Raw genomic sequence first — 24,886 nt, forward strand, 5'->3', positions numbered from 1 at the left:
CAGCACCCCCAGGGCCCTTTCCCTGCGCTGCACCCCTACTGGTGGGCCAGTGCAGCTGAGCCCAAGGTTCTGCCCCTCCTCGGTGGCTCTGGTGGCAGACAGCTCCTACCTTGGCAGCTGTCCCGGCTTCATAGAAAGCCTTGTCTGCAGGGAGGAGCTCGGTGTGGCGCAGCAGGGAAACAGACAGCCTGGCAGCCACGGTGTCCTGCAGACACAGGGGACAGCAAGGCCACAGCAATCAGCACAGCACAAACAGGTTGGAAGGGATCTCATGTGATGATGATGATGATGCCGCCCTAGACCCACAGCAGGGACTCTGCACCCACATACGCCCCGCACATAAGAAACAAAGGTCAAAAACTTCAGTCCTGACCAGAAGTACCCTCCCTGTGTAAACCCACAGGAGCACTGTCACCTGAGGATGATGTTATTGTTTTATAAACCTTCCTGGGTTTTGCCACACCCAAACTCCTACCATCTGAGTCACAGAGTAATTGAGGGCAGAAGGGATCTCTGGTGATCGCCCAGTCCATCCCCCTGCCCTGCTCGAAGCAGGCAGCTACAGCAGGTTGTTCAGAAACACATCTGGTCCCCTCCGGAGTCTCTATCTCAAGTGATGGCGACTCTCTAACCTCTCCAAGCAACCTGTTCCAGTGTTCAGCCAAACGTTTTTCTTGTATTTAATCACCTAAGATTTTCTGAGGGGGAACGAGGAATTCAAGGGAGATTTCACTTTTCTGCTTGCCAGATACGTTCCCATCGCAGCAGAACTGGGAAGGCCACCCCTCCTCCATGGTCCCCAATAGACTACTCAGTGTTTCACAACTGTGAGGCTCTGTACCAGTTCCCAAGACACCGGAGTTCACTCTTTCTGTCTGACATGTCTCTGGACCCCCAACACCTACACAGTCAGCCACGGGGAAGCCCCAGTCTCCCCTGTGACTTCTGCTGGGGTCCAGGCTGCAGCAACCTTCCTCTTCCTCAGCCTGCTCTACCGCAGCTCCAGGCCCACACTCACAGAGAGCTCTGTTGCAATTCCACAGCCCCATGTGGATCAGGACTTGAGGAGGGACTCTGCTAGACATCATGGCCCAGAACAAATCCCAGCGCACGTAAGACTCAACAATATGCCTGGTGTCTTGTGAGGCCTGGTGCCCAGCCCCACGAGCTCCCAAAGCCCCACGCAAGGCCCAGCACACAGTTCCAGTGTCTGCCAAGCCCTGTGCGATGCCCAGCATCCAGGCCCAGGAGCTCCCACAGCCCTGCACGAAGCCAACCTGCTCTCAAGACCACGTGTGAGGCCCAGCAGCTCTCATGGCCCAGGACAGCTGGAAAGAAAGCAATGCCTCCCCTGGGAAGAACAGATTTCTGCGTGATCAATCCCCAAACTTCTGCTGGTGCCCTGCTCCCTCGTGTCATGCTGAGCATCTGGATCAGTTTGTCACCGGTTTGTAGCTCAGCCTCCGTGGCTGGCGGCAGGTCTCACCACAAGGAGTCAGTTCCACCTGCTAGTGGTGGGCTCCCGGGTCACAGAATCACAGAATTGTTGGAGTTGGAAGGGACCTCTAGAGATCATCCAGTCCATCCCCTCTGCTAAAGCAGGACTGCCCAAAGTAGTGCCGTCCTCATGCATCCATACAATCACAGAATCACAGAACTGTCAGGGTTCGAAGGGACCTCAAAGATCATCTGGTTCCAAACCCCTGCTATGGGCAGGGACGTCCTCCACTAGATCGGGCTGCCCAGAGCCCCATCCAGCCTGGCCTGAAAAACTCCCAGGGATGGGGCTGCCACCCCCTCTCTGGGCAACCTGTGCCAGGGTCTCCCCACCCTCCTGGGGAAGAACTTCTTCCTCACGTCCCATCTGAACCGACCCATCTCTGGCTTCAATCCATTCCCTCTAGTCCTATCACTATTTAACATCCTAACGAGCCCCTCCTCAGCTTTCTTGTAGCCCCCTTGGGATACTGGAAGCCACAATAAGGTCTCCTGGGAGCCTTCTCTTCTGCAGAGTGAACAGCCCCAGCTCTCTCAGTCTGTGTTTAGGAGAGGTGCTCCAGCCCTCTGACCATCCTCGTGTGCAATTATCCATGATGTGTAATGATCCACCAAGTGGCACAGTGAACCACGGAGAGCCCTGAACCTGCACGTCCCCATGGGGCTCTGCACTCAGGGTGCTGATCTGGCAAAGGAAGTTCAGAAACCTTACCAGTTGCTTCACGCCCTGAGCTGCGGAGCGGGTGGCATAGTAGTGCGAGATCAGCAGCATCGTTTCAAACTCTTCATGTGCTGGAGTGTTTGCCTCACTTGACTTTACCAAGTTTTCACACTGAAGAAAAGGAGAGTAATTGAGACCATGAGAGCAGAAGGGCACTCTTCATCCATCCTGGGAAAAGCTGAGAGGGAGAAGGATCTGAACTATCCAGGTAGCTCTGGGGGCTGGAGAAGGGCTGGGCCGTGGGTGCTCTGGGTGCTCCAGAATGCTGAAAGGAGGAGGCTGTGGGAGAAGGGGAGAGCCAACAGTACTGCAACAACAGACAGCACTGGGAGCAGGGGCGGGTTTGGATGGACAAGGGGATTTGTGCGTTTTGTTTGTGCTAGAGGCAGGTATCTGTGGGACAGAAACAGGAGGCAATCATGGGCTCTAGGTGCAGCATTTTGGGAGAGAAAGGAAAGAGCAGAAGGCTCTAAGCATCACTGGGGAGACGGAGAGGACTCTCATTTTCCAGGCTCATAGTGCTGTGCTTTCCCCAGGTCCTTGCCCCACCCAGGCTGCTGAACGCTGGGTGCAGGACGAAAAGCGGGCACGCTGCGATGGGCTCCCTTGTAGCAGCTCTGTGAGCTCTGCAAGTGCCAGTGTCCACACCCACTTCTAGGATTGGGCCCGGAGCACAGGGTCATCTTCTTCCCTGACTTCTCTAACCCAGCCACATCACTTCACAACACCCTCTTGTTCTACTGTCCCCAGGGCATGTCCACATGCCCACTCGGCTCGTGTTCTATAGGCAATGTCCATGTCACCCGGTCAGAGACTCTCTTCTTTCTGCCCAGTGAGGAGCCACTGGGCTGCTGGGGTTTAACCGGCAGTGGCAGCTGTGGCTGCACTCACCAAGTGGAAGAGAGTATTGCGCAGGTCAGCCCAGCTGGAGTACACCTCGGCACAATTCATGCCGGGTGCATTCACCATCTCCACAAAGAGACGCTTGTAAATGTTGAAATTCTGCAAGAGAGAGGAGAGAAATCTTGAGTGAGGCAGATGGGGAGCCTGCTCCCCCTGCTCCTTCCCCGGGCAGCCTATGCCAGGACATTGCCTCACGCTCTGGCTGCTCACACGGTGTCGCTGGGCTGTTGGCGTTACCTGCGGGTTGGCAGGAGCTCCGTGGTGGACGTACAGGCTCAGGGCTTTGTCCCAGCTGCCCTCCTGGATGAGGTGGGTCGCATACAGTGCTACGTATTTGTGCAAGACTTTGTAGTTCTGGAGAAGGCACAGAGAGAGCAGCAGCATGAGGCTCACAAACTGGACACCTTCCCCTCGGCAGGGGTGGCTCCGGCTGCGTGGACACACACTTGATCGCAAAGGGCAAGACCAGGTCACCAGACAGATGGACTGCACGCAGCAGAGTCGGGCTTTGATTTGAGCCCCACTTGACACCTCTAATCCCACCTTTTACATGTGGAAATAAAGGTGGTTTTCAGCTGTTCAGAACTTGCCAAAGGAATACTGCCCAACAGCCCCAGGACGCAGCATCTCACAGCGTGGCACTGCAGGTGCCAGCCGTAAACCAGCTCCTGGCCTAACGACAGAATGAATCTAAGCACTGTGCGAGCTGAAGGCGTTCCTGATTTGCAAGGCTGCTCCAGTCCATTACTCAAATGCTGTCAGACCCCTGGGGCTGGAGGCCTCCTCTGGGTCCTGCTCACACACGTGCTGGTCACAGAAACACGTGGCTGAGGATCGGTGGTAGTCAGCCTTCTAGAAATTCAGCTGAGGAAAGACCCGCATCACAGAAGCTTAAATGTAGTAATGAGATGAGATGGCCCAAAATGTGCAATCCTGTCAAACAACGGGCAATGGAAACATATTAAGTACAAGAGAGACCAGTGCCCCAGTGAAATATCTAGAACTTTCCAGGGAGACCTTATTGCAGCCTTTCAGTACCTAAAGGGAGCCTATAAAAAGATGGAAGCACTCTTTTTAGCAAGGCCTGTTGCGACAGGACAAGGGACAATGGTTTTAAACTAGAGCAGGGGAGATTGAGGTTAGACGTCAGGAAGAAGTTCTTTACACTGCGGGTGGTGAGACCCTGGCACAGATTGCCCAGAGAGGTGGTGGCGGCTCCACCCCTGAAGACATTCGAGGTCAGGCTGGACAGGGCTCGGAGCAACCTCATCTAGGTGAAGACATCCCTGCTCCCTGCAGGGGGCTGGACCAGATGACCTCCAGAGGTCCCTTCCAGCCCAACACATTCTATGACCCAGTGACTCTAACTGGAACACCCAGGTGTGGGTGCTGGTGAAACACAAGGTACAGGTCAGCGTGGGATAAGGATTAGATCTGGTATCCAACTTGTTTTGATAAGTGTAACTTTTTTTTTTCCTGTATAATCACTGTAGAACAGCTTAGTCAGAAGTCATTAAATTTGGCACTGGTCGTGGATCAAGCTCTCTTAGAGGCATAAACAGAGTCACCGTTTCTTGGGCTGAACGCGGTAGTGCTGTGCCTGGCTGACAATAGAACTGATTAAGCCTTTACAATTAAACTGAGCATGAAATTATTCTTTATGGAAGAAGATGAACACTGGTATCTCCTGATCATTAGAACCTCATCACAGAACTCTCCAAGATAACAACTACCGCAACAGGAATCAGCGGTATCACCAGAGAAGCCCGAGTCAAAAAGAAATCAAGTTTACGGAGGTAAAGCCCAAACTTGGGTTACTGCATTAGACACAAAGTTATAAAAACACAGCCCAGGACACCCAGCACTCGCCCACGCTACAGTCAGGATGTCTCCACCAGCCACAGGCTCTGCTGCAAGGGGCTGCCCTGCCACCCCATTTGAAACAATACCTACCGACAAAGGATCAACACCTGCCCTTAGTTTAGCTCCTTCGTCAACACCCACTGAATCAATAACCAACCCATAACCAATAAGCAATCAATAACCACTGACCACAAACACATCCTCAAAGTAGGTCCTGGCAATCTAGAAGTTTCTGCTCCTGTGACTGCGCTGGAATAGCACTGTAAACAGTTACACTTTGCTTTTCTCCTTTTTTATTCCTCTTATTCTGCTAGCTTTAGGTCGGTAAAAGTGGAAGAATGTCAAACGTGCTTTCATGACAAGGATCTCCCATTTCTCTGGACACCAGGCTTCTAAAGAACGTGTAGGAAGAAGGCTTTCTTCTACAAGTCTCTCCATTTCCATGGTACCAATTGCTCTGAGCCCAGACAACTCATTTATTTTTTTCCAATCGTCCATTAACCGCAAAATTTAAAGCAAATATGCCCCTGAATTCTAGTGCTTCCCCACTAGGCCTGACTGGCCATGACCAGGACTGCAGTGAGGTGGTTCTGAGCTGCTGCAATGATCCCCCCATGCTCCCCACCGACAGGACGGCTCTGCCCCCTCCCGCTGCCCCGCTCCCGAGAGCCAGGATCCCACAACTCTCCTCTGTTCCCGCACAGGCACCCACCTGCTTAGCTGCAACCTCCAGGCACTTCTCCCATTGCTCCTGCTCTGCGTACATGTCCAGTGCAGCCATGACATCTACTCCCACCAGCTGGGGATGGAAACAATCACAGATTCACCGTGTGGGCAAGGCTTCCTACCGGCACCAAGGCGGGCACCAGCCCAACCGTGTCTTTTCTCCACATGATGGTGTCTGGGTAGGGAAGCCCAGACCCAGCATGACCCATCCGGCATGTGGCACCTGGGACTCATGGGCACATAGACTCCTCGCCCGGGGGCATGTTCAAGCAAAAACCCATGAGAAAGGCCCCAAGGATCTGCACAGATTCTGCCATCGCTCCCTAGCCTGTGATACATCCCAAGTACATACCGAATCTACCTTTCCTTGGTTCTTCAAATACTCCTTGTAACGCTGGTCCACGTACTCCTCTGACCTGGTGGGTGGAAAGAATCTTAATAGGCAGGAAGACTAATCACAGTGTCTTGCATCAGTGCAGAGGCTGGAGTCAACTGTGTCAGCTTTGGGAAAAAGAGGACTTAGAACTGTGCCATGTCCTTTTGGCCTGCTCCTGGGAGCACAGGTAGAAGGGGTAAGAAAGGGTCTAGGCAGCTCTTTGCAATGTGACATGCGAGGAGAGAAAGGAACCACAGGACTTTCGGAAGAAAATGTGTGCCCAGGGGAATGGCAAGGGAAGCAGAGACAGGAATGGGACAAAAGGGAATAACGATTTCCATGGGATGTGTGGCCACAGAAGACTGTCAGGATGGTAAATGGCTTGGGAAGGGCAGCTGTGCAGAACGTCCCTGTGGAGCACGGGAAGGCCACTGTGGGCAGAACTCAGGGAACCTGGGGGCAGCAGGACAGGACAGGACAAGGGATCATCTAGTGGCGGGAAAGGGAGCAGGGAGAGTACAATTTGAGAAGTTCAGGGTATACCTGGGGTCCACCTCCTTGGCCACACGCTTGGCTTTGCTCCATTCCTCCCCTTCAATGAAGGCATCTATAGCTTCTCGGATGAGGTCCAAGCTGAGGTAGAGTTCAGCCGCCTGCAGGGCCAGAGACAGTCCCATGGCAGGTGAAACGCCCAGGGCACCTGCAGCCCGGGCTGGCGCTGGACCAGCACAGAGCAACAACAGAAAGTCTATTCCCAAGAGATAACCCTCCTTCTCTGCTCCCCACCTCCTCCCAAGGCCTCTCTCTCTCACTATTCCAGGACTCAATCCCTTCCCCTCCTTCCTGCTCCCTGAACACTCTGTGCTATCTGACTCTAGACAGGGGCATCCACCCATCACCCTGGGTATGCCTTGGCCTCCTTCCCTTGACAGAGCTCTCCCTTCCTATGTCCCTTCTGTGGGCAGGATCCAGCTCTCACCGCACTGTATTTCTTCATGGCCACCAGCTGAGGAGCCACAGTCCGCGTCACCTCCATGCTCTGTGACTGACCCAAGAATTTAATGGCCAACTCAGCAGCCTGTGAAGAAAAATTGTCAGCAGCACAAGTGATACAAGGTGTTCGAGAAAGGGATGAAGCTGGGAAGAGCTCGGTCCCAGCTAAAAGACTGAGAGTCAGGAGCGCTTGAGCTCTGGGGGAAAGGGAGAAGAAATGACAGCCCACTTCAGCACTTCAGAGAAGCAAAGGCCAGCAAAGCTCCCTTTAACACACGGGAGAAGATCAGACAAGGACATAATTATTGCTGAAGTTGGCACAAGGACATGGTTACGAGTGAAAACTGAAAAAGAACACAATCCAAAGGTTGAAGGACACAGACCAAGAGAAGAAGAAAAGATGCTCATGTAGCCAAGGGCTAAGTCGTAAGTCCAGCTCTTCGGCGCAGGGAGATCAAGGCATGAAGAAGCCAGCACGCTGCTGGGAGCGGTGCCAGAGCAAGAACGTCAATGCAGGGTAAGCACACAGCCAGCACAGCTCGACAGAACGGCCACGAAGGCTTTCAGACTCTGCAGGCACTGGACCCTGCAGATCATCTCAGCCACTGCAAGGCCCAAGAGAGATCTCTGGGACTCGCTGTAGGTTGTGGAAGACCTCCTAGAGAGCAGAGCAGACGAAGGGCATCACAGCCCCTGACTGTACCTTCAGCAAGCACTTCTCCATCAGGACGCCGTTGCTGGGATCCCGCACCTTCAGGTAGCAGTCCACCGCCCTGGCGTGCTCCCCAGCCTGCTCCCACTCCCGTGCCTGCTCCAGCAGCCCCTCGGTTCCCCTGTGGGGGAAGGCTGGCCGTGAGCATGGCTCTGGTGCTGCCACAGAGACCTTCGGGCAGCATGTGGGGCAGGGAGGGGCACAGCAGAGGCGAGCCAGGGACCTCAGAGGGGGCTGAGTGTGTGACAGGGACTGCACAGAGCCAGCACTGAGCAGAGAACTCATTAAGGACCCTGGGGAGATGCACTGGTGGTACAGATCTCGGAGAGCTCTAAGGAGCACGAAGACATCTGGGAGACATCAGACAGCAAGAATAAGCCTGGAGCCTCCCAGAGCAGGGAGGACAGGTATCAGGAAACCCATGCAGCAAAAAGTCCAAGGTCCTCAAGAAAGAAACAACTGGATGTCAGGGATCCCGTCAGGCTATCTCTGTGAGGCATCAGCACGATGGCCATGGCAAGACCTACCTGTCTGTCCTGCGGAGCCCGACCTCAGCACCCCTCACCTGGAGCCCTTCTTGGCGGTCTCCCTGCCACACTCCTCCTGTAGCTCTTCCAGCCGACCAGGCACGTACTCCTTGCAGATCCGCAGGGCCTCGCTCCACATGCCAGCCTCCTGCATGAGCACAATGGGGAGGAGAAATGTGCACCAGTCCACCAGGATGCCCCACTCTCCTGGCACACCAAGTCTTTCATGTCATCTTGCCAGAGAACCCACCAAAGAAACTTTTCATTCCCTTCCCCAAACCAGCACCGATGTCTATCCATTTAACCAGGCTTCCTGAGGGAAAAGTGTGCACCCATCCTGGCTACCCCTGTGGAAGGGCATGTGCAGTCTCCACAAGCACCCACTTGTGCTACCCCTGAGGATCATGCACATTCTAGCAGGATACTTCCTCCCAGAGCTGTGAGAGAGACAAGCTATGCTAAGTTCTACCAGGAACGACCTGAGCAAATGGTTTCTCTTTGACTACTAAGCTGACAGGGAGAGCTGGAGATGGATTTCACTCCTCTTCCACTCAAACTGGGTTCTTGTTCAGCAAGGAAGGCAATGATGTTGCTACAGACTACCTCACCTTGTAATACTTTACGGCCAGCTCGGGTCTCTGTGCTCGCAGGAGGAAGGCCTCTGCTTTCTGGAACTCTCTCTGCTCAAAGGCGAAACGTGCCTGGCCCACAAGCACATCGGCCACGCTGTCCGGGTCGTGAGCCTCGGCCACACGCTGCGCAGCGTCCCAGTTCTGGTTGTTCACAAACCTACAGGAATCAACACGGGATGTAACAAGAGGAACAGCAAGGAGAGATCAGTGCTGGAGAAGCAACCAGACTGGCATCACATAGGGAGAGGAGATGCAGCAGGCCAGGCTGGTGGAGGATACGTACATCAGCACTGCCTCCTTGGGTTTCCCAGCTTTAATAAATTCTGCTTCAGCCTCTTCAAATTTGCCCTAGGAGAGGGGAAGGAATTTGCTTGCATGCCTTCCTGCCCTGATACCATTGCATGACCTCCTCTATACCATGAGACAGAGAGGATTTATGAAACAAAGCTGTGTGTGGAAGCTTGGGGCTGTCATCGTGGAGCCTTTTGGGTGCAGTGACGGCAGCCACAGAACCACCTGCTGCAGCTGCCCTTAAGGACAACTGTTCAATTACCTGAGGGACCAGAGAACTCCCCGCTATTCCAGGGGGTACAGTTACCTCATCCTCCAGGAACATGGCATACTTTAAGTGGATCTCTGGCATTTTCTGCTTCATGGAGAGACGGGCCAGTTCAAAGGCAAATTCAAAGACCCTGCAACAAAAGAGAAAATGGGGTAAGAGCAGAACTATGTGCTGTGAAGGCATGTCTTCATCAAGAGCAGCACATCAAGTAGCACACAAGGCCCTGGGAGAGGAGAGAGGGGAATACAGAAAGTCACTTCCCATTTCTCCTGTTTCTGACCACAGGACAGGAGCTCCCGATAAGGAAATCTGGCTCCTTCACAGTTGCTGTTAGTGCCAGGGGCCCCTGGTTCCACTGTAACGGGAGGTGACAAGACTCCCCCGAGCCCAGTGATGTGGGATCGCCTTGAGGGAGCAGCAGGGCACTATGGTGCAGTTGGAGGGCATGGCTGGGTGCAGAGCAGGGCCAGAACTCTTTGTGCAGGCAGTTCCCTACGGTGACATGAGATACTTCCTCCCAGGCTCAGGGGCTCCCACAGGACCCCCTGCTGAGGCTAAAGCGCAAACTGCCCTTGCCCACCAAGCCCCGACCCAACATTTGAGAGACCAGCAGGCGTGCAGGAAGCAGGATGTGCTGAGGCAGCGGAATGCCTGAGTGGCCAGGCAGAGGTGGACTGGGAAGACAGGCCCCAGCCTGGATCTGGACCGGCAGCTACCACGTGCCTACAGCTACCTCGGGGCACCCTTTTTTCCTCAAGTGAGGTGGATGGGAGAGAAGTGCTAGGCTGATGGACCTGCTTACCCGCTGTCTGCTGCATGGTCGATGGCCATCTCCAGAAGTCCGAATTTACTGAGGAGTTTCACAGCTGCCTCTCCACCCAGGCTCTTTGCCCACATATAGGCCACGTGCTTAGAGGAGTTTGCTCCCCCATGTGCCTTGGCCACCTGTCCAAAGCAAAGAAAGCAGAAGAGCCCAATGCATCCATTTCATCTTCAGCAGGCTGAGCCAGGGCTCCCCGCCCCTCTCACGTGACACTTGTCATTGTGAGGGTACACCAAAACTAACTGCTCTCTTCCAAGGAAGCCTTCCATAGCCACCACTGGACAGCAGAGAGTGAGACAAAAGCTTCCATGGCAGAGCAGAGCAAGGGTTGCTGCCTCCTTGGCACAGCCCACACCACTGCCGGGCCAGCAGAAGCGACTCCTGGTGACCCATGCCCATGCTGGCAGGGAGCAGCGCCAGGGCAGAGCAATGCCCCAAGGCTCAGCACCAGGCAGGGGCTGGGAGCAGAGCGGTGCGGCAGGGAGGCAGTGCTGCAGAGGCCGGGGGTCAGCCCTGCTTTTGGGGTGCATGCTGCAGAGCAGCAGGCACGAGCGCCTCCGGTGCTATGCCACATGCTGAAGCCACGTAGGGTGTGTGGAGAACAGGGATAGAGTCGCTCCTACCAGGATCCTGCAGTCACAGCCCGATCCCTGCACAGCGGGATAGCTGTGAAGTGATCATTACCCTGTAAGCTTCCTCCCACATGTCGTTTGCTCTGTACATGTTTACTGCTGCCTTCCAGTCCTTAGCTTCTAGGTAGTGGTACTCAGCCTCCTGTAAGCATCCCTCTGCCTCCAGCTCCTGCAGTCAAAGGCAAGGAGTTAGTGATGCAAGTCACTAGCAAGTGACACAAGGAGTCAGTGACACAAGTCCCTGCTTGTCTAGTTGACTCCCTGCCATGGGATGCACTCACCTTGCCCAGGTGCAGGTGGGTATCGTTGAGTAATGCCTTGTGGAACTTGGCAACAAGGCAAACCATCTCATCATACATCTTACACTTTCTGTACATGCTGATGGCCATATCAGGTTCATTCACAGTGATATACAGCCTGGGAACACAAGCACATTCCAATGGCTCAGCCGAGGACAGGATCAGTCCCTGTAGCCTCTCTGCAGCCTGCCCAGTGGGAGCCAGGCCCTGAGCGTGCTGCCAGAAGGCATGACTGGCATGCAGTGTGCCTGTTGCAGGCTGCAAGGCTGACTGGCGCTGGGACAGAGCCCTTTGGGCACACACCACCAGATGCAGCAGGGCAGAGTTATTCCCTCCACCCGCACTTGTCAACCCGAGCTGTGACTTGGAGGGAGCCTCTGGGTTTCTGTGACCTGTTCTTATATTGGCCTCCAACCTGAGGCTGTCAGTTCTTTTGGGATGGAACACGGCAAGACCAGATCAACTCCCTCTGCAGGAAGATTAAATGCAGCCTGACCACAGCAGCTGTAATGCCCCCTTTCATGTCCTGGGCATCTCCGAGATTAGGTACCACGGCGTCACACAGCTGGGTTTGTCCCTGTGCTGACTAACCTTATGGTGGTGTTTACTGGTCTAGGACTGACAACATTAGCAGTCTGGATGGGAAACACACCACTTTGCCTATCTTATCCTCAGCTGACCACAACAGATCAGACGTAGCGCTCTCCAGTGCCGTATTTCCTCTGCTACATGAGATAGCTGCACCCCAGCTGGACCTCCTTTCTGTCCTGGTGGACAAAAATACACCAGCAGTCAGTGACTTGTCTTCCTATGAACTCTGAAACACCAGCTCTAGGTCTCCACATGTGGAGAGTACCTCCGACCTTTCCAAGCTCTAGTTCTAAACTCTACTTCCACCCCAGGAAAGGCTCCTCCCCACTACAGCCATTCTTTGAGGGCTCAGTCTTGGACTAGCACCAAAGAAAATGCTCACCTCTCTGCTTCTTTGTACTTGCCCTGCTTCTCCATCTCTTGGGCCTGAGTTACATAGAGCACGGACACATCTTCCTGACTCATACACTTGATTGCCAGCTGCCAGAAGGAACACACGTGGGAAAAACTACAGCACACTGCACAGCAATCTCTTGATACACGACAGTGAAAGAAAGGAGTAAAACCAATCTCTTTCCCGTTACAAAGAGGAGCATGTGCTACACACTCTGCAGAGAATGGGTAGTGGTCTGTCACTGTGATCAAAGCATGCGGGAGCAGCTCCCTCTGTCACACCCAGACAGAGCTGCTGGAGCAAAGATGGGCACAGACAGCATGCGAAGACCACGGACCCACCTCCTGCTGGCTACTGGGAAGACTACTTGTTGGTTGGGTGTTGGTGCACAAGGCACCACCTCCTCCCCATGGAAGAAGTTCCCCCAAGTGGGGTGAAGTCCCCAGAAGCTTTGGGACCTTACCTTGTGAGCCTGTTCCCAGAGCCCGGCCTGCGTGTACATGTCAATGGCATCTTTGGTGCGGTCTCCTTTGATGTACAGCTCCTCCGCAACCTGTGGGGAAAGGACCATCCTCAGCAGTCCCAGGGACAACAGGGAGCAGCAGCGATTGTGGTCTGTGGCCTCACCTGATACTCCTGTAGAGCTGCATAGTGCTGGGCAATCTTGAGGTAGTATTTGGCTGCTGTCTGTTTGTCCTGCAAGTCCAAAATGTAGATGGCCTTCTTCCACTGCCGGGCTCCCAAGGCTGCCTCAATGGCCTTAATCGAGCACCTAGCATCAAAAATATAACTCTTTGCAGCCAGCCAGCATCCACCTCCTCTAGGTGGGTTAAGCCAGGGAGACCAAACCAGTCTGCTGCTTGATTCTTACTCCTGGGTTAGAACAGCAAAAAGGATCTGAATAACTGGCAAAGCTAAGGGAGGGAAGAGCAATCAGGGATGGAAAACCATGGGAGAGCTGCAGAAAAACATCCACGGTGGGGGCCAGCAGAGACTGCATGTAAGCACCAGAGGCCTTGGCAAAGTGGGGCTGAAAGGGCTTACTCAGGCCAAACTCCTGTGGATGTCAGAAAACCACATCAGCTTCAGAGCTCGCCAGGTTACACTGCTGCTGGTTATACAGCAAGCACCTGCCCCCACCTGGCTTCGATGTAATGGTTAATAGCAGCGTCCAGCTGCTTCTGCTGCACCAGATGGTCTCCCCAGGCCTCCTCCAGCTTCACAACTTCTGCAGGAAACACCAGGCGAGCCAGCTCCACTGCTGCAAGGGGACATGAGAGCTGTTAGGCTGAACTCAGCATGGAAGCAGAACGGAGGCGAATGTGGGCCTCGGGTGGGGCGTGGAAGGAGGGCAACAGCGACTGTCTGATCCGCTCCAGCTCCAGGGGGCTACGCAGCAGTGTGGACTCTCTGGAGAGCTGGACCAAACCCGTGCTGGTGCTGCCAGCATGATCAGTGCCTTGGGACCAGAGTTCTGTTCTGGGTCTGTCTGTGTGGGGACAACTATGTGAAAATGAGACGCTGAATGAGATGATACACAGAAGCTTCAGTGCAGCCAGGCACCTCTGGGCCCCAGGGCACCAGCTCATGCAGCCACTAGCCTGGAGAACCCAGGGTCCTGCTGGGGATGGACAGGGGGAATGCAGCACAGTACCTTTCAGGAAGACGCTGCCCTTGCAGTAGCACTCCAGAGCCTTCCGTGGGTTCCCAACCTTCTCAAACAAGTCCCCAGCCTAACGACAAATACAAGCTGCCAGTTTCCAGAGCCATTATCTCCCCACACCATCATGTACCCTACCAGTCCCACATCCAGAGCTTGTCAGTCCTGCCACACAGACTTCTCCACCACCTGTGCCTTCCTCACTAACCCCAAGAGCCTGGGGATAAAGGGACCTTCTAGGAAAAACTGCCTGTGCTGAGATCATTGTTCTCTCCGTTGACCAACACACTCCCAAGTTTTCTTCTAGTGTACCATCTACCGACATGGTAAGAGTTTTTGCAACAATCCCTCCTCTCTGCACAGTGGCTGGTGCAGCAACAGCCTTTTCTACGACCATGCCCCCTGGAGCTCTGCCAGGCAGATGGTCATAAGTGAGCCCCACCTCTGTGCCTGGGAAGAGCATGGAACTGATCCTCCTAGAAGCTTTGCTAAGGCACAGGGAGGACAGGGAGCTGATTCGAGACAGCCAGCATGGCTTTGCCAGGGGCAAGTCCTGCCTGACCAGCCTCATGCCTTTCTGCAACGGAGGGACGGCACCGGTGGACAAGGGAAGAGCAACCCAGCGCATTCTAGGATTCTAAGTAAAATCTATCAAGAGCTCTTAAACATAAAAATAAAACTGTTCACATACACTATAATCCGCAAACTGCTGAAACCACGGAAGTACACCAAGGAAAGCACCACCTTACATTTGCCTGCCCTGCTCTTTACAGTCCTTTCTTAAACATTTGCAAGAAGTCACTTTTGGCCAGGATGCCAAGCTGTACACTGGTCACTCAGCACTGCTTTCTTACATTGACATGATTATGTGCTGTGTGAAAACCACCTATCTGTTTTAAAACTGTCACCTAATAATAATAGTTACCATTTTTTGTGTTACTACACACAGAAAAGAATCAATTCCCTTCTCTATGTACCCCTCTCTATGATAATCATGGTTCTACAGATGGTCTTCATAAACTCCTTTTTTTTTTCCTCCCTTAGCTTTTGCATTCAGACTGTTCCTACATGAAAGCTGTACTGTCATTTTAAAGGTGCACTGTCATATTTTATGTGGCTATGCACATTTTCACTGCAATATCAAGTTCCCTGTTTGATTCATAGCTCCTTTCCTCTGGGTTCCTAACTTCCCAAGGGCCTCCTTGGTTATTACTGAACACTCAGCTGACGTTCTGGAGACATGTCACCAATAAGTTGTGATCTTTTTCCTGACCAACAGCAGTAATTCTAGACCTCACCCAAGTACAATGGATGCAGTTAGGATTCCCTCTCAAACGGTAACAGCAAATCTATCAATGCAGAATTACATCTATCTCTATCCAGCTCAGTCCCCCTGTACCTCACAGATGCCAGGGATGGGTTGAGAGCTTTGATCCTGCTAAGAAAGCCTGATGGGGTGGGCCACTCACCTGTTCATACAGTTCTCCTCTGATCAGTGCCGAGGACACCCTGCTGATGACATCCTCGTTGGTGAGGAGCTCATCTCTGCTCATGGCCAGCTGGGCTGCTTTGGCTGGCAGCCCTGCCCGCAGGTACAAGCTAATGGCTGCCAGGTAGTCGCCCTGTCCCTCTTGGACCTCCCCAGCTTTCTCTTCCTGCTGGGTATCCAGCAGCCACTGGTAGTAACCCCGACGCAACTTATCCAGCATGGGGTGTCCCTGTTGAGAAACGCAGTGTTGGCTGACCCAGGCAAGGCACAGCGTTGTCCTGCTCCCTCCACAGGCTCCATACAGCCAGTTCCCAGCACCATGCCCCGCGCTGCCCAGTCAGCCAGCCCTGCATCTTCCATTCTTTTTCGAAGCCCTAGATACTCCTAAACCAATTTCAGTAGCTTTCTCCCTCCCTATTCACCCAGGTCCACACTGGTATCACTGCAACCTTCCCTTCTGCTTTGAAAAAGCTGCAGAAGTGAGGTATCCTGATAGGGCAGGTGAAGAGAACCAGAGAACAGCCAGAAGACTTCTCAAGCAAGCCCAGCCCACAGTGCAGTACAGACATTCTGTACCTTGGCCTCGGCAACCACGATGCATTCATCCCACATGTGCAGCTCCTGGTACATGTCCATGGCCTTCTCCGTGGCGTTCTGTGTCGGAGAGCAAAGTGTCAACCTGAAGGCTGCACTGAGCAGACACACCGCCGCTCAGCTCTCACAGTGGGCAAGGTTAGATGTGCAGAAAGCACTTGAAAAAGTGTACCGTCTCCTTTGTATGGATATACATGCTCCCTCACCCTGTGTGCACCTCAGGGCAGTCATACATCTTGGAACAAGACATATCTCTTTCTGTTTCAGGGCAAAACCTCTTCTCCCAGCAATAAGCAACCTCTTCCTTTTCTCTTTCACACCAGGGCACAAACCTCTCTGCTCGCAAATAAATGAGACTTTTCTGCTCCTTCTTTCTTTACTCACTTGTTCCAGGAAGATCATCTCTGCCAGCTTGTAGTTTTTGTCCAGCATGGCCAGGCGGGCGCGCACCAGGTAATGGTTTGTGCCATCCCCCCCCTGCAGACAACGTCAGTTAGCATGATCAGTTTGGTGAGTGAAAGAACAGGCTCTGGAATGAGACTGGTGACTGCAGGTGGGACCCGTGACATTACAGAAACTAAAGACAGATGAGGGTCACAGAAGGGACATGACAGGAGCAATATGAAATAGCTAGCCACAGGAGGGACCTGGCAGGCATGGCTGAAGGATTGTATCAGCAGTTTCTACATCTGGTCTGCAGTGGGATACAGGTGAGCATGGACACAGAAGACAAAGTGTACACAAGTGTTTACAGGAAAACTGCTGCCTTGCACAGCAGAAAAAGGTTGACTTACATGCTCTTGAGCTGCCTGGTCAGCAATGGCATTGGTCTCATGCAGAAATCGAGCCTTTGCCATGTTGCCCAGAGCTGCAAAGCACCTGGAAAGTGCAAAGCAGTCAGTCAGTAACTGGATTTTGTTGCCCAATTTTAGTCCAAGAAAAGCAAATCAGAACCTACTCGCAGACCCAGCTCTGCAAGCTGGAGAGGTAGGGTAGCCCTGCTTCATGAGGAGGATTTTGCCAAGACCCATGTTCTGATGTGTCCGCTAGCCCTGCCCCACGGGAGAAGCCAGGGACATGACCAGCGTTCACACCTCACTTCCCCAGGCTTCAGAGCTGAGCTTGCCCATGCCCGTCAGCTACTTGGAGCCTTGCCATACGCTGCTTTGGGTTACTACCAGCAAACACTTATGCTAGAGAGTGATGACTTCCTGCCCCCAGTTCTAGCCTTACTGTCTAGGACGAAAGTATAAAGTCATTGCCTGAAATAGAGGACACTTAATTCTCCAGTGAAGTGAGTTTTTCAGGCCACACATGAAGTCACATCTTTAGTTAGATGCTGGTTTCCATGAGGTATTCAGCAAAGAGAGTGTTTCAGTCAGAAAGATGTTATAGCTTCTTCCCGTACCTCTCTGCAATGTGCAGCTGTCTAGCTTCCAAAGCCAGTCTGCTCAGAGTCTTCCACATGGCTTCCGTCTCTGTGGACATTTCCAGTGTCTCCAGAAATGCAGCAGCCCTTGAGACAGACAGATTTTCAGACTTTAAGTAACAGGAGACACCTCTGAGGAAAATCCTATGCTGAGAGAGGAGCTTCCTAACCATGGCTGCACTGAAAACAAAGTAAGCTGGGTATGACCGGTTCTGAAAAGGATTGTACAACACAGGGCCTGACCTGTTAGGGAAAAAAATCTGAGAACTAGGTGATCCCCATCTGGGTTAAGGTACTTAGAGACACACGATCAGCAGAAGGCTAGAGCAACATGGGGCAAGTTCAAGGTGTTGTGTCTGAAGTAAGTCCCTGGTGGGAAAAAGGCTCTCAAGTGATAACAATGCTACTAACAGGTGAAATCTTCTTCCCTGGTCAATTTTAAAGCCCTATAACCATGTCAGCAGTGCCCTGGAGGCTACCATGACTGCTCTGGGCAGTCAGCTTTACCCTGCACAGCTCCTGAATGCTTCCCTGACACAATCACCATCCCTGGAGGGGCAGCAGCAAAAGCACCAGAGACCACGTCACATTTGGATGCTGTGGAAAACACACTCACTCACTGCAGTGAGGTGAAACCTGCAGTGAGGGAATTTCTGTCTGTGTCAATGGGCCGAGACGGGCCGGTCTCTTGTGCTTCAACCTTGAAACCACAGAGCTGTGAAGGTGAAAAATCTGAGTATTCCCTCCTGAAGGACTCAACTGCACGTTATGGGAAGACCTGGTACCAACATCATGCTCAGAGTCTAATCTTCAACTCTGTATGGAAAGCCGTGCTCCTGCAGCTGATGGGTTGCTGACTCTGAGGTTTCTGCCCACGTGAAGTGGTCCCCCTGCCACCTCCATGTGGTGTATCCAACACTTACCTGTGATAATCCCCATCGTCAACAGCAGTTCCAAACTCTATGAGGCCTTCGTCCAGGGTGTAGGACACAGTGTTCACCCCGTCAGATATTATCACTTCAGTCTTTCCATCCTTCCGTTCCAAGTCTACAATATCCCCCTGGAAAGAGTAACAGCTATCAGCATTGTCAGTTCTCCTGAAGTATGCAAGGCAGTATTCAGGACAAGAGGTAACGGGCATAAACTTGAACATAGGAAGCTCCACCTAAACAAGAGGAAATACTTCTTTCCTGTGGGGGTGCAGAGCCCTGGTCCAGGTTGCCCAGAGAGGTTGTGGAGTCTCCTTCTCCGGAGACTTTTCAGGACGTGTTTCTGTTCCTGTGTGACCTGCTCTGGGTGATCCTGCTCTGGCAGGGGGGTTGGATTGGGTGATCTCTACAGGTCCCTTCCAAACCCAACAGTCTGTGATTCTGTAGCAGGGAGGTGAGGACAGCAGTGACAGCTCTGATGACTAAAGTTTTGGTGAATGAGCTCATACTAAGCAGACATTATCCTTACCTCACCAGAGGGAAGGAAAAAGCCACTGAGCAGCTCTTTGCTATACTAACTATCACCACAAAGTTGTCAGATGAGCCCATATTTTGTCCAGAAGAAACGAGCAATTCCCTTCTATCTCCCTCCTGCAACACCACCCTGATTGCTCCCACACACGTCAGCAGGACGTAACAGAAGCTGCTGGGGGCAATCAAAGTCTCCAGAGTGTTACCTTCAGAGGAAGCACGGTGACTCGCTCTGGAGCATCGATGTTATACCAAACGCAGAGGCTGTTTCTATTCTGAGCCACTACCACGTCACTGCCCGGAACCCACTGCACGTAGGAGCAGTAGTTCAGAATAGTTGTCTTGGTGCCGTTTTCAATGTCATAGAGCTGCAACTGGAGGAGGGAAGAGGAGGAAAGGGCTCAGCCAGGCTCACGGCTGGGCTGCTAGCTCATGTGGACTTGGTAGGATCATCCACTCAAGCATCTTGCAAACAGGTATTTCTGATCAGGAATCAGACTTTCTGAGATACGCAGCCCGAACTCCCAAACTGTTATTCACACACATTACTATACACAACTTAGGATGCTTTTTAAACTTTGCAGTATTTTAAGCAGCGTGCTCGGATCCTGCCTCCTTTATTACTAGGCACACACGTATATAAACCAGAATACGGCTTTTGCTCCTTCAGTGCTGTGTCAGTCGCAGAGCTGGAACAGGACAATGGTCTCTTAAGTCCTTCATGCAAACAAACTGGGGAACCTTCCTCTGCAGCTGTGGCTGAACTGTCCATCCCAGCTAAAGTCCTATTGCGAGAACTGGTGCCAGTAAGGTAAGAGGGTGTTTGTTAGTAGAATACACTGACAATTTGGAAGGTGTAACCTGACACAGTGAATCCTGTGTCCAGTTCTGGGCTCCCCAGTTCCAGAAGGAACTGCTGAAGCCAGTCCAGCACAGGGACCTTAGATGCTGAGGGGACTGGAGCATCTCCCACATAAGGAGGGGCTGAGAGAGCTGGGGCTGCTCAGCCTGGAGAAGAGGAGACTGAGGGGGGATCTCGTCAGTGCTTATAAATATCTAAAAAGGGGTGTCAGGAGGATGGAGCTGAACTCTCCTCAGTGGTGCCCAGTGACAGAACATTGGGCAACAATCACAAACTAGAAAACAGGAGGTTCAACCTCAACGCAAGGAAATCCTTCTGTACTATGAGGGTGCCGGAGCCCTGGCCCAGGCTGCCCAGAGAGGGTGTGGAGTCTCATTCTCTGGAGACTTTCAAAACCTGCCTGGACACGTTCCTGTGTGACCTGCTTTGGGTGATCCTGCTCTGGCAGGGGGCTTGGACTCAATGACCTTCAGAGGCCCCTTCCAACTCCAACCACTTTGTGACTCTATGTGATGCCTTGTAGCTTGAAAGCCCTAGGCTGTCTCTGCTCCTTGTCATAACTGTCCTCACCCAGCAAAGATGAGAAAAAGAAGAAGGGATTGTGTTAGTCTCATGACATACCAGTCATAAGAGAACAATAAAGTCCCTGTTTCAGTCTGAACCAAAGTGGTTGGAGCAATAAGTACAGACATAGCTCTGAGAGAGCTGGAGATTCATGGTACTGTCCAATTTAGGTTGGTGGCAGTATTTAACAAAGGAGCTCTCAGCCTCTTGAGAGGCCTGAAAAGGAGCAACAGCAACCTTGATGATGACATTGTTTCTTGCTGAAACAGCAAATTAGAGGACCCAAGCATAAACTGCCTAAGACCACAGAAATAAACAGGAAAATATGTATTGCTGGGAAAGTTCTCTCTTCTCACATGACAGGACATACACAGCTTTGTGGAAATGCACAGATCACATCTAAATAGAGGCCTGTTTGATCTGGTGAGGGCTGCAACCACTGTTAGTACCTTTCTGAAGAGTATCAGTACAGCAGAGCCCAAAGAGAAGCTGCCACTGTTTAGAAAATCACAAAGTTCATCTTACAGCCACAAGCCAAGTTGTTGCAGAGTGCCTTTTTTAATTTATGTGTTTATGCACAACATTAGGCTCCTTATCCCGAGCTTAATCTACTTGTTTCCATCTCGCAGCAGAAGAGTCTAGGACTTCCATTTTCAGGTGTGATGAGATGGAGCAAGATGATGGATAACTACAGAATTAGCTATGACTCAAGAACAAATACGTGATGCTACCAGCTCATGCAACTTGAACACGTTCTATCTTTCTCTAAGGAGCAGTCAAAAAATCGTGAGCACTTCAGATATGTTTCTTGCGTCCCTCCATTCAGGGATATCTGTGTTCACCTCTCCTCAGGCATGCCATCCTGCCACCCTCCCCGAGATGTGCCTGCCTCACCCTCATCTTCTTGTCCCTGAAGAGCAGTTTGTGGCCTGTTTCATTCAGCTCCAGCCAGTCAATCCTGCTGTCATGGCTGATAGTCCCAGCGTTGTAACCACCAATGAGGTCCACTTTGGAAGGAAAGAAAGGAAATGGTGTTAAGTACCTCATGTGCCCCAAAGTGCTGAACATTCAACGCTGTCCCATGGAGATGAGGTGCCTGGAATCCAGACAGAGCAGGAGCCCCAGCAAGCACACTGCCACAGGAAAAGCAGACTGCAGTGACAGTCTACGTTGATGCCTTATCAACAGCACCAACTCTCTTCACCCTTCTGTGAGCATGTGCAGAGCACAGGCAGCATCACGTTCATCCTGGACTGCACAGAACCTCGGGCCCAGGGCACAGGCACAGCCACCCCACAGCCATGTCCACAGCCGGCAGCCAAGCTGCCAAATGCAGGACAGCCTGGTCTCTGGTGGTCTGCTGCCAGGCAGCGTGAATGCAAAGGGGCTTGGCAGAGTGAATGCAAAAAGCAGCCTCAGGGATCTGCTACCTGGCAGAGAAAATGCAAGGGAATCGGGAAGGCTGGAAAAATACCAGGGACAGAGGTTTACACTCACCTGTTGCTATGGTCTTGATGTCTATGAGGTAAGCCAGCCTCTTGTTCTCCTCCACACCTCTCTGCCGTCTCTCGTTGATACGGACACTATTATTTGAAGGGAATGATCACTGATATGAACCACACAGTCCCTCCCAGAAGTACCCACAGTTTTCCTGAGCACACAAAGCCTCTCACAGTTCTCTGACGTGTGACTCTTGCACAGGACCTGCAGCTGCCTCAAGTGAGAACAAACCTTTCCGACTCATGGCTTCCCTCTGGAAGCTGCCCCTTGGGTGCCCAACAGCAAATCAGTTATGCTGCTTCCACCTCCCAGCAGCCCATGATCCTCCCTTCTCTCAAATCCAAAAATGGAGTACAGTATTTCAGAGGGCCAGAGGAGGTCCTGCTGGCATCAGGAGTCCCTGATAATGCTGTACTAGGACGAGCTGGATGCAGAGATGCCTGAGTACATGCGTAGGAGGTCCCTCTTCAGTGACAGCCAAGTCAGGCTGCAACAAGCCTGTAGCGGAGGAAATTGGGCTCTTGGGCTTCTAAAACTTTACAGCCATTAAGTGTAACCAAGCAATTAAACCCCACGGTTGGTGAGAATGTCAGGAGCCGATTTCTCAGGTCCCAGTGTCTGTGTTGTACACAGTGGGATGCTTCCAAGCGGATGTATCTGAGGACCCTCACAAAAGGCCTGTACTGGCCACAGAGGCAGGGGTAACACTGACCTGACAAGATGAGTGTTCATGAACTCTGTGCGGACAGACCCCAGGATGTCATTGCTTCCATATTCCACCAGTGTCAGCTCCCCAGCATTAAAGATCATGCAGACCTGTAGGTGAGAGAGGAACGTACTCTTACAGAAGAGCCAGATAAGCACACAAACTACCAGAGAGGCATGCAGAAAAAAACCCTGCTGCACACAAGTCTAAATTCAAACTCTCTGGGAGGAGGGAGGGATTGTCCTTGGCTTTTGTTGGGACTGGTAGCTTTTACTCAGGGCTGAAGATCATAGCTGCAGGGCTATCAGTCCTGCAGGAGCCAAACTGTCACCTCTGGCTCTCTGGCTGTTGCTTTTCTATTGCTCATCTCTCCTATACGGTTATGACTTGTGTAACCTGAAAGTCCCCACACTGAGTTTGTTCTGTACCTAGCATGTGGAGAAGGGAAGTATGGGGAGGCTCTGCATGGAGAGGGTAAGTCCAGGCAACTGCTGAGAAACAGGGTTTTCCAGAAGTGCAGTTGACACTTTTCCATAGGTGCACACACACCTTTACCAACCAGCCATGGGTAGCATCCTGTCCCACTCAACTTACACTTTCGTTGTCGAAGAAGAACTTCTCATTCCCTCCAGATCCTTGCCAGGCTACCTACAAAGCAACAGCACAGAGTGAGCAAACGCCAAGCTGACAGCTCCTGCAGGCATCATGGTCCAGCATCCAGCTCTCAGCACTCACAATAGATAGCAAAGAGTTACACTGCGGAAGGGATCACGTTCCAGCACTTCAGCTGTCAACACTGTTGTTCATTCATTCCTCACTTTCCTCTCCCTTTTTTAACCTCTGCCGCAGACTCCTGCTCTCTTTGTGTACCATCATATTACCTTCTGGACAAGAGGACTTTATGTGGCCAATGTACTCCTTCTAGCCTACTCTTTCACTGGCACTTCTCCACCTTCCTCAGACTGCCTTTATTACAAAAATTGCCCCCAACAGCCCCTTTGTCTCTTCACAGAATCAGTGCTATCACTTGTGGGGACAGAATCTCCACATTACATGTAGCTGACACCCTTTTTTGGGGCCCATGTTAGCATGTCAGCATAGTGCCAGTGCGCAACAAGTTGTTTGGAGTTTGAGAAGAGCACTGGATGACACAACAGTGATGACACCAGGCAAGTGGTGAGGGAGGCAGAAAACTGAAAGCCAAGGCTGTGGCTGTCATCTTCCCCCTTTGAGCAAGAGCACCAAGTCATCACTTTGACAAAACTCTAGTGAGACAGCAGGAAGGTAAATGGACTACCTGCAATCCTGCTCTTTATAAGAAGCGAGTATAGCTGCGCAACTGGAAGAAAAACCCTGTGCAGTATGACATAGAGAAACTTGGGAGATGTGGTCTGGCCAGATTTACAGTTGGAGTGCCAAGTACCGGTATCCTCCAACTCAAATCTGTAGTCAGGGGCTCCTGCTCCAGCTAGATCAATTAGCAGGTCATTAGGTCTATTAAAAGTATGTGGTACCTGTGTAAACAAAGCAAACGTGTCCTGAAGTCTATTTAATGCTTTTATCAGGCACTAACACACTGTCTGCATTCTCCAGGCCTGGCACATCAGTTCAGCGCTCGGTGCACTGTGAGGCTCAGTGAACGAGAAGCTTTGTAGGAAACATTTGGTACCAGAAGTGACAATGTCACTGTGGTACTGCAGCCATTAATGGGGTTTTGTTGGGGTTTTTTTCTTGTTTGTTTTTTAAAAACACACTAAGATTCATAAATTCTCGTCTGGAATGTACATATGTATAGCATCCAGCTTTGGGCCCCTGAGCACCAGAAAGACATTGATTAACTGGAGAAAGTTGAGCAGAGTGCCCTCAAGAGGGCTGGGGCTGAAGCACTCACGCTGCGAAGAGAGGCTGAAGGAATTCTGCTTCTTGAGCCTGGAGAAGGGAAGGCTTAAGAGACCTCTAATAATGTGATGCCAGGCTTTTTTTGGCAGATGCACAGTGAAAGAGTGAGAAATGATCATAAACTAAAACAGACTTACGAAAAAAGCTTCCCCCAGAATGACAGTAAAACACTGGAACAGGGGACCAGAGAAACTGTGGGACCTGAGCAACGTCATCTGAATTTAATATTGACCTTCCTTTGGGTAGGAAGTTGATAAAAGGCCTCCCAAGGTCTCTTCCAACCTCATTTTTCTAGGGTTCTTTGAAAACAGGTGTTCCCACACAAAAAACATATCCTTTCCATTACAAAGCTAAGTGATTGACACTCAAGAAATGCCACAGATTTTCCAGTACCTCACTGAGCTTGTTGGAGCTGATGTCACCCAGGAATAAAGTGTCTGAAGTATAGGCCACCACGTATCTGTCTTTCCCT

At 51.9% G+C, this 24,886-nt stretch overlaps 1 protein-coding gene across 1 annotated transcript in view; it reads right to left on the reverse strand.

Moving 5' to 3' along the window:
- Positions 1-39: 39 nt before the first annotated feature.
- Positions 40-24,886, reverse strand: part of IFT172 (intraflagellar transport 172) — a gene marked incomplete at its 3' end in the record, with an annotated part of 28,706 nt that continues 3,859 nt past the window's right edge. The window contains exons 5-37 of the mRNA XM_009875300.1: positions 24,808-24,886; positions 23,110-23,163; positions 22,522-22,625; positions 21,807-21,892; positions 21,204-21,316; positions 19,090-19,257; positions 18,347-18,483; positions 17,403-17,510; positions 16,789-16,873; positions 16,379-16,471; positions 15,977-16,054; positions 15,381-15,629; positions 13,906-13,984; positions 13,392-13,512; positions 12,879-13,023; positions 12,715-12,804; positions 12,240-12,337; positions 11,249-11,384; positions 11,020-11,136; positions 10,315-10,457; positions 9,549-9,642; positions 9,234-9,298; positions 8,927-9,107; positions 8,357-8,466; positions 7,783-7,912; positions 7,066-7,164; positions 6,630-6,739; positions 6,063-6,126; positions 5,697-5,783; positions 3,359-3,475; positions 3,110-3,220; positions 2,210-2,329; positions 40-205 (exon numbers count right to left, since the gene is read on the reverse strand). The exon at positions 24,808-24,886 is cut by the window's right edge and continues 101 nt beyond it. Of these exons, the coding sequence (XP_009873602.1) occupies positions 40-205; positions 2,210-2,329; positions 3,110-3,220; positions 3,359-3,475; positions 5,697-5,783; positions 6,063-6,126; positions 6,630-6,739; positions 7,066-7,164; positions 7,783-7,912; positions 8,357-8,466; positions 8,927-9,107; positions 9,234-9,298; positions 9,549-9,642; positions 10,315-10,457; positions 11,020-11,136; positions 11,249-11,384; positions 12,240-12,337; positions 12,715-12,804; positions 12,879-13,023; positions 13,392-13,512; positions 13,906-13,984; positions 15,381-15,629; positions 15,977-16,054; positions 16,379-16,471; positions 16,789-16,873; positions 17,403-17,510; positions 18,347-18,483; positions 19,090-19,257; positions 21,204-21,316; positions 21,807-21,892; positions 22,522-22,625; positions 23,110-23,163; positions 24,808-24,886 (3,737 nt within the window). The remainder of the gene's footprint in view (positions 206-2,209; positions 2,330-3,109; positions 3,221-3,358; positions 3,476-5,696; positions 5,784-6,062; positions 6,127-6,629; positions 6,740-7,065; positions 7,165-7,782; positions 7,913-8,356; positions 8,467-8,926; positions 9,108-9,233; positions 9,299-9,548; positions 9,643-10,314; positions 10,458-11,019; positions 11,137-11,248; positions 11,385-12,239; positions 12,338-12,714; positions 12,805-12,878; positions 13,024-13,391; positions 13,513-13,905; positions 13,985-15,380; positions 15,630-15,976; positions 16,055-16,378; positions 16,472-16,788; positions 16,874-17,402; positions 17,511-18,346; positions 18,484-19,089; positions 19,258-21,203; positions 21,317-21,806; positions 21,893-22,521; positions 22,626-23,109; positions 23,164-24,807) is intronic.

Source organism: Apaloderma vittatum, unplaced genomic scaffold (genome assembly GCF_000703405.1).
Source record: "Apaloderma vittatum isolate BGI_N311 unplaced genomic scaffold, ASM70340v1 scaffold22590, whole genome shotgun sequence".
Taxonomy (NCBI): Eukaryota; Metazoa; Chordata; class Aves; order Trogoniformes; family Trogonidae; genus Apaloderma; species Apaloderma vittatum.